This window comes from Malurus melanocephalus, unplaced genomic scaffold (assembly GCF_030028575.1).
Source record: "Malurus melanocephalus ecotype Western Australia unplaced genomic scaffold, MMel_1.1 scaffold_1238, whole genome shotgun sequence".
Classification (NCBI taxonomy): domain Eukaryota; kingdom Metazoa; phylum Chordata; class Aves; order Passeriformes; family Maluridae; genus Malurus; species Malurus melanocephalus.
Window position 1 is genome coordinate 14,377 of NW_026624470.1, and position 8,603 is coordinate 22,979.

At 57.6% G+C, this 8,603-nt stretch overlaps 1 protein-coding gene across 1 annotated transcript in view; it reads left to right on the forward strand.

The window, feature by feature from the left end:
* The window catches only part of LOC130586642 (cyclin-dependent kinase 18-like), a 17,496-nt gene that overhangs the window by 1,805 nt on the left and 7,088 nt on the right, over window positions 1-8,603 (forward strand). Inside the window, exons 2-4 of the mRNA XM_057387517.1 lie at window positions 5,904-6,108; window positions 7,516-7,580; window positions 8,254-8,406. Coding sequence (XP_057243500.1) covers window positions 5,904-6,108; window positions 7,516-7,580; window positions 8,254-8,406 — 423 coding nt within the window. The remainder of the gene's footprint in view (window positions 1-5,903; window positions 6,109-7,515; window positions 7,581-8,253; window positions 8,407-8,603) is intronic.

The window sequence follows — 8,603 nt, forward strand, 5'->3', positions numbered from 1 at the left end:
CAGCTTTCTGGCCTGGACACATCCTGTCACCAGCAATGTCACCTTGGGGGAGCCTGAACCCATTTTTTTTCAGAGGGATCAGGGCTCAGTGTCCCCTATTTGCTTTGAGAAGAGCTGGGGGCACCCAGCAGCAGCCCCAGAACACCTGAAACCCTTTCCACCCTCCCAGACCACATAAATTTCATGGTTTGGGCTGGAAAGAGATAAAACAGAGCCAGCTCTGACCTTGGGAGCACCAGGCCCCGAAGAAATGAGGATGAGGGGGAGGAAGGAGGATCGGGGCAGAGCCTGGAGAGGAGAGCTCACACTTTGCAGAGTAATTAAAAATTCTGATCCAGCAGGCAGCGGAGGGTTGTGGCCCCTTTCCTCGGCAGATCAAAGCTTGTTTTGGCAGAGGCAGCGCTTCAATATATTTATAAAAAGAGCTGCCTGTGTCTGCGGCCTCCCCTGCGCTGCTTTTGATATCCCAGGCAGCCTCATTCTTCATGGAGCATCAGAAATCTGCACAGAACCCGACCGAGCACCCAGCGAGGCCCTTGGGGGCAGCTCCAGCCCTTTGGGATCACCCCTGTGGGATTGGGGATCTCCTGGTGATAACACATCCCTGCCCCGGGGCAGCCMAAAAATCTTCCACAAAAAATCCTGTGGTTTTTTACCAGCTTTTCCCATCCCTTTGGGATCCACTGGAGTGTCCAGGTTGTCAATTCACCTCTGATTTTATGTTTAATATTCATTGGCACCGATCTGCTGGTGTGGTCAGGACAGGCTGTGCCTTTTACTCAGCTTTGGGTTTATTTCACCTGCAGGAACCAGCACAAATTCACCCAAAATATCATTTAAAATGGATTAGTCGGGCTCCATCCAGTCAGATCTCAAACTTGGCCTTTGSTTTCCTCGGATGTAATTTGCTCAGGAAACGAGGAAGTTAAAAATCTTCGGTCCAGTTGAGTTRATCCGCGTTATTTTCATACCTGCGGTTAATTCAGGGGACGTTTCCTGATGGTTGCTGTAAAAACAGATGGAGGGAKAGGGGCAGGGAGCAGAGGAGGGGTTTGCCCGCGTGCCCAAAACCTCTGGCACCATTTCAGACSCTCTGAAAAGGGCTGAACCCACCCTCAGCTGTGAGCTGGGCACCCCAAACCCTCATCTCGCTGCTCGCCCGGTGCCCGTGGCACAAGCCCAGAGCCTTTCCCGGGTCACTCGGCTGCCACCTCTCATCCGTCAGCCCGGCAAAGCTCGGCCAGGTCCCAGCCCTGCTCAGCACCCCGTGAAAATGCAGCTCTGCCTCCCTCCCTGCCCGCTCCTCGGCCATGAGATCATCCCTGGCTGCCGCGGCACCTCGGGCTCCGGGCGGGGATTGGCGGGATCCGGGCAGGGATTGTCGGGATCCGGGCAGGAATTGTCGGGATTCGGGCGGGGATTGTCGGGATCTGGCTGGGAATTGTCGGGGTCCAGGCGGGAATTGTCGGGATCTGGGTGGGGATTGTCGGGATCTGGATGGGAATTGTCGGGATCCGGGCGGGAATTGTCTGGATCTTGGTGGGAATTGTAGGGGTTACAGTGGGGATTATTGGGGTTCGAATGGGAATTGTCGGGTTCGTGTGGGGATTGTTGGGATCCGGGCGGGGATTGTCGGGATCCGAATGGGAATTGTCAGGATCTGGGTGGGAATTGTCAGAATCCGAATGGGAGTTGTTGGGATCTGGGTGGGAATTGTCAGGATCCGAATGGGAATTGTTGGGATCTGAATGGGAATTGTCTGGATCTGAATGGGAATTGTCGGGATCTGGGTGGGAATTGTCGGGATCTGGGTGGGAATTGTCGGGATCTGGGCGGGAATTGTCGGGATCCGGGTGGGAATTGTCGGGATCCGAATGGGAATTGTCAGGCTCCGGGCGGGGATTGGCAGGATCTGAATGGGAATTGTCAGGATCCGAATGGGAATTGTCGGGATCCGGGCGGGGATTGTTAGGATCCGGGTGGGAACTGTTGGGATCCGGGTGGGAATTGTCGGGATCTGGGTGGGGATTGTCGGGATCCGGGTGGGGATTGTCAGGATCCGGGTGGGAATTGTCGGGATCTGGGTGGGAATTGTTGGGGTCAGAGTGGGAATTGTCGGGATCTGAATGGGAATTGTCGGGATACGAATGGGAATTGTCAGGCTCCGGGCGGGGATTGGCAGGATCTGGGTGGGAATTGTCTGGATCCGAATGGGAATTGTCGGGATCCGGGCGGGGATTGTCGGGATCCGAAAGGGAATTGTCGGGATCTGGGTGGGAATTGTCGGGATCCAGGCGGGAATTGTTGGGATCTGGGCGGGAATTGTTGGGATCCGAATGGGAATTGTCGCGATCTGGGTGGGAATTGTCGGGATCCGAATGGGAATTGTCGGGATCCGAATGGGAATTGTCAGGATACGAATTGGAATTGTCGGGATATGAATTGGAATTGTCGGGATCTGGGTGGGGATTGTTGGGGTCCGAATGGGAATTGTTGGGGTCTGGGTGGGAATCGTCGGGATCTAAATGGGAATCNTGGCACAAGCCCAGAGCCTTTCCCGGGTCACTCGGCTGCCACCTCTCATCCGTCAGCCCGGCAAAGCTCGGCCAGGTCCCAGCCCTGCTCAGCACCCCGTGAAAATGCAGCTCTGCCTCCCTCCCTGCCCGCTCCTCGGCCATGAGATCATCCCTGGCTGCCGCGGCACCTCGGGCTCCGGGCGGGGATTGGCGGGATCCGGGCAGGGATTGTCGGGATCCGGGCAGGAATTGTCGGGATTCGGGCGGGGATTGTCGGGATCTGGCTGGGAATTGTCGGGGTCCAGGCGGGAATTGTCGGGATCTGGGTGGGGATTGTCGGGATCTGGATGGGAATTGTCGGGATCCGGGCGGGAATTGTCTGGATCTTGGTGGGAATTGTAGGGGTTACAGTGGGGATTATTGGGGTTCGAATGGGAATTGTCGGGTTCGTGTGGGGATTGTTGGGATCCGGGCGGGGATTGTCGGGATCCGAATGGGAATTGTCAGGATCTGGGTGGGAATTGTCAGAATCCGAATGGGAGTTGTTGGGATCTGGGTGGGAATTGTCAGGATCCGAATGGGAATTGTTGGGATCTGAATGGGAATTGTCTGGATCTGAATGGGAATTGTCGGGATCTGGGTGGGAATTGTCGGGATCTGGGTGGGAATTGTCGGGATCTGGGCGGGAATTGTCGGGATCCGGGTGGGAATTGTCGGGATCCGAATGGGAATTGTCAGGCTCCGGGCGGGGATTGGCAGGATCTGAATGGGAATTGTCAGGATCCGAATGGGAATTGTCGGGATCCGGGCGGGGATTGTTAGGATCCGGGTGGGAACTGTTGGGATCCGGGTGGGAATTGTCGGGATCTGGGTGGGGATTGTCGGGATCCGGGTGGGGATTGTCAGGATCCGGGTGGGAATTGTCGGGATCTGGGTGGGAATTGTTGGGGTCAGAGTGGGAATTGTCGGGATCTGAATGGGAATTGTCGGGATACGAATGGGAATTGTCAGGCTCCGGGCGGGGATTGGCAGGATCTGGGTGGGAATTGTCTGGATCCGAATGGGAATTGTCGGGATCCGGGCGGGGATTGTCGGGATCCGAAAGGGAATTGTCGGGATCTGGGTGGGAATTGTCGGGATCCAGGCGGGAATTGTTGGGATCTGGGCGGGAATTGTTGGGATCCGAATGGGAATTGTCGCGATCTGGGTGGGAATTGTCGGGATCCGAATGGGAATTGTCGGGATCCGAATGGGAATTGTCAGGATACGAATTGGAATTGTCGGGATATGAATTGGAATTGTCGGGATCTGGGTGGGGATTGTTGGGGTCCGAATGGGAATTGTTGGGGTCTGGGTGGGAATCGTCGGGATCTAAATGGGAATCGTCTGGATCCAAATGGGAATTGTCGGGATACGAATGGGAATTGTTGGGATCTGGGTGGGAATTGTCGGGATTTGAGCGGGAATTTTCGGGATCCGGGTGGGAATTGTTGGGATCTGAGTGGAAATTGTTGGGATCCGAATGGGAATTGTTGGGGTCTGGGTGGGAACTGTCGGGATACGAATGGGAATTGTCGGGCTACGGGCGGCGATTGTCGGGATCCGGGTGGGATTTGTTGGGGTTCGAATTGTTGGCTCCGGGCGGGGATTGTCGGGATCCGAGTGAGAATTGTTGGGCTCTGAATGGGAATTGTCAGGATMCAAATGGGAATCGTTGGGGGCCGGGCGGGAATTGTCGGGATCTGGGTGGGGATTCTCGGGATCCAAATGGGAATTATCAGGTTCCAGGCGGGAATTGTTGGGGTCCGAGTGCGGATCATTGGGGTCCGAGTGGAAATTGTCATGGTGCAATTGGGGATTGTCAGGGTCTGGGTGGGAATTGTCGGGATCCGAGTGAGAATTGTTGAGGTTCGAGTGGGAATTGTCAGGATCTGGGTGGGAATTGTTGGGATCTGAATGGGAATTGTCAGGATCTGGGTGGAAATTGTTCGGATCTGAGTGGGAATTGTTGGGATCCGAATGGGAATTGTTAGGGTCCGGGCAGGGATTGTTGGGGTCCAGGAGGGAATCTGAATGAGAATTGTTAGGATCTGGGTGGGAATTGTCAGGATCCAAGTGGGAATTGTTGGGGTTCGAGTGGGAATTGTCAGGGTCCAGGTGGGAATTGTTGCGGTCCGATCAGGAATCATTGGGGTCCAAGCGGAAATTTTCGGGGTGCGAGTGGGGATTGTCGGGATCTGGATGGGAATTTTCGGGATCGGAGCAGGGATTGTTGGGATCTGGCTGGGAATAGTCAGGATCTGAGTAGGAATTGTCGGGATACGGGAATTGTCAGGGTGTGAGCAGGAATTGTCGGGATCTGAGCAGGGATTTTCGGGAACCGATCAGGGATTTTCAGGATCCGAGCAGGGATTGTCGCTGTCCAGCCCCCGGGGATAGGGCAGGGCTCAGCCTGGGGCCCTCCCCGGTGCGTTCCCCGCCTGCGCTGCTCCCCTTGCTCTGGGGAGTGTCTGTGGGGTGATTTTTGGGATTTTGGAGCGTGGCTGCACAGCTGGGAGAAGGTTGTGGCCACTGAGGAGGGCACAGGGTGGTCCTGCTTGACCCCACACCTCCAGCCCAGCACGCCCAGTGCCCCATTCTCGCTCCCAGCACGCCCAGTTTGGTGCTGCCTCCGTCTGAACCCACCCTGGGCTCAGCTTCCACGGCTCCCCCGGGTGAATTTGCCTGGCGGGGGTGAATTCTCGGTGCTGGCTGCGCCACCCAGGGGCTGAGAGAGCCGGAATGTCCCCGCTGGTGACCGCCGAGTGAGGAGCTGCGAGTGCAAACCCCAGCCCGTGCTCAGTGCTTCATTTCGTTCTGATTTCCTGCCTCTTGAGGCTTCACAGCTGAAGTCCCGAGGCAAAAGTTGATTTTCTGAGCTCCTGTGCTTTTCGCTGTTCCCGGCTGAGGGCAGCGGGATGGGGTAGGGGAATCTGAGGGGTTTGTTTTGCCAGAAGTGATTTTAATCCCAAACTCCTCCCGAGAGGAGGGAAACACCCTGATTCCTGCTGGCTGCGGTGCTCTCAGGGCGGTTCCCCGTCTGTGAGCTCCCCGAGGAAGGGCTGCTCCCTTTCCCTTTCAGTTTCTCCATCCTGAGCCAGCACGGAGGGTCCGGAGCCAGGGATGGGCTCCTCGGCGTTCCCCGGGTGCTGTTTGGGGTGTGTTTTGGAAATGCAGAGCCCCGGGGGTGGTGAGGCAGCGGGAATTTGGGGCAAAAAGCTGGAATTCACTCTGGATACAGAGAAGGAAATTATGCTCTCGTATCCTCGGAGCATCCCCGCCCTGCCCTCACCCCTCGGCACTTCTGCCACGTTCCCCCGGCTCACTCCGCTTTCCTTTTGTTCCCAGACCTGGCCCAGGGCCACCTGCAGCTGTCGCAGTTGGGCAGGGACCTGGCCGCGGACGGCAGCCCCGGGACCCCGCCGGGCGGGCAGGGCCGCTCCCCGGTGGCCGCCGTGCGCTACCGCAACCACGGCCAGCGCCGCTTCTCCATGGAGGCAAGTGCGGGGGGACCTGGGGACCTCTGGGTGTCACCTCCCCGCTGGCTGCAAGGGCCGGGATGAGCTTTAGGACGTGGCGGTGTCGGACACGAGCCCTGAAACGCTCTGGGGGGACATCGGTGGGGTCAGGCAGGGCCTGGGGTACATCCCATGTGCACCACCCGTTTTCCTTTTCCTCTTCCTTTTCCTCTTCCTTTTNGGGCGGGGATTGTCGGGATCCGGGCGGGGATTGTTGGAGTTAGAGTGGGATTTGTTGGGGTTCGAATGGGAATTGTTTGGGTTCGAATGGGAATTGTCGGATTCGGGTGGGGATTGTTCAGATCCAGGTGGGAATTGTCAGGATCTGGGTGGGAATTGTCAGGATCTGGGTGGGAATTGTCGGGGTCCAGGCCGGAATTGTTGGGATCTGAATGGGAATTGTTGGGATCTGAGTGGGAATTGTGAAGATCTGGGTGGGAATTGTTAGGATCTGGGTGGGAATTGTTGGGATCTGGGTGGGAATTGTCGGGATCTGGGTGGGAATTGTCGGGATCTGGGTGGGAATTGTCGGGATCTGGGTGGGAATTGTCGGGATCTGGGTGGCAATTGTCGGGCTCCAGGCGGGGATTGTTGGGATCTGGGTGGGGATTGTCAGGATCCGAATGGGAATTGTTGGGGGCCGGGTGGGAATTGTCGGGATCTGGGCGGGAATTGTCGGGATCCAAATGGGAATTGTCAGGTTCCAGGCGGGAATTGTTGGGGTCCAAGTGGGAATTGTCAGGATCTGGGTGGGAATTGTTGGGATCTGAATGGGAATTGTTGGGATCTGGGTGGGAGTTGTCGGGATCCAAGTGGTAATTGTTGGGGTTCGAGTGGGAATTGTTCAGGGTCCAGTCGGGAACTGTCAGGATCTGGGTGGGAATTGTCGGGATCCGAACGGGAATTGTCAGGGTCTGAGTAGGAATCATTGGGGTCCAAGCGGAAATTGTCAGGGTGCAAGTGGGAATTGTTGGGATCTGGGTGGGAATAGTCAGGATCTGAGTAGGAATTGTTGGGATACGGGAATTGTCAGGGTGTGAGCAGGAATTTTCGGGATCCAAGCAGGGATTTTCAGGATCCGAACAAGAATTGTCGGGATCCAAACAGGAATTGTTGGGGTCCGATCAGGGATTGTCGGGATCCAAGCAGGGATTTTTGGGACCCGATCAGGGATTTTCAGGACCCGAGCAGGGATTGTCGCTTTCCAGCCCCCGGGGATAGGGCAGGACTCAGATTGGGGCACTCCCCGGTGCGTTCCCCCCGCTACGCTGCTCCCCCTTGCTCTGAGGAGTTTCTGTGGGATGATTTTTGTGATTTTGGAGCGTGGCTTCACAGCTGGGAGAAGGGACAGAGCGATGTGGCCACTGAGGAGGGCACAGGGTGGTCCTGTTTGACCCCAAACCTCCAGCCCAGCACGCCCAGTGCCCCATTCTCGCTCCCAGCACGCCCAGTTTGGTGCTGCCTCCGTCTGAACCCACCCTGGGCTCAGCTTCCACGGCTCCCCCGGGTGAATTTGCCTGGCGGGGGTGAATTCTCGGTGCTGGCTGCGCCACCCAGGGGCTGAGAGAGCCGGAATGTCCCCGCTGGTGACCGCCGAGTGAGGAGCTGCGAGTGCAAACCCCAGCCCGTGCTCAGTGCTTCATTTCGTTCTGATTTCCTGCCTCTTGAGGCTTCACAGCTGAAGTCCCGAGGCAAAAGTTGATTTTCTGAGCTCCTGTGCTTTTCGCTGTTCCCGGCTGAGGGCAGCGGGATGGGGTAGGGGAATCTGAGGGGTTTGTTTTGCCAGAAGTGATTTTAATCCCAAACTCCTCCCGAGAGGAGGGAAACACCCTGATTCCTGCTGGCTGCGGTGCTCTCAGGGCGGTTCCCCGTCTGTGAGCTCCCCGAGGAAGGGCTGCTCCCTTTCCCTTTCAGTTTCTCCATCCTGAGCCAGCACGGAGGGTCCGGAGCCAGGGATGGGCTCCTCGGCGTTCCCCGGGTGCTGTTTGGGGTGTGTTTTGGAAATGCAGAGCCCCGGGGGTGGTGAGGCAGCGGGAATTTGGGGCAAAAAGCTGGAATTCACTCTGGATACAGAGAAGGAAATTATGCTCTCGTATCCTCGGAGCATCCCCGCCCTGCCCTCACCCCTCGGCACTTCTGCCACGTTCCCCCGGCTCACTCCGCTTTCCTTTTGTTCCCAGACCTGGCCCAGGGCCACCTGCAGCTGTCGCAGTTGGGCAGGGACCTGGCCGCGGACGGCAGCCCCGGGACCCCGCCGGGCGGGCAGGGCCGCTCCCCGGTGGCCGCCGTGCGCTACCGCAACCACGGCCAGCGCCGCTTCTCCATGGAGGCAAGTGCGGGGGGACCTGGGGACCTCTGGGTGTCACCTCCCCGCTGGCTGCAAGGGCCGGGATGAGCTTTAGGACGTGGCGGTGTCGGACACGAGCCCTGAAACGCTCTGGGGGGACATCGGTGGGGTCAGGCAGGGCCTGGGGTACATCCCATGTGCACCACCCGTTTTCCTTTTCCTCTTCCTTTTCCTCTTCCTTTT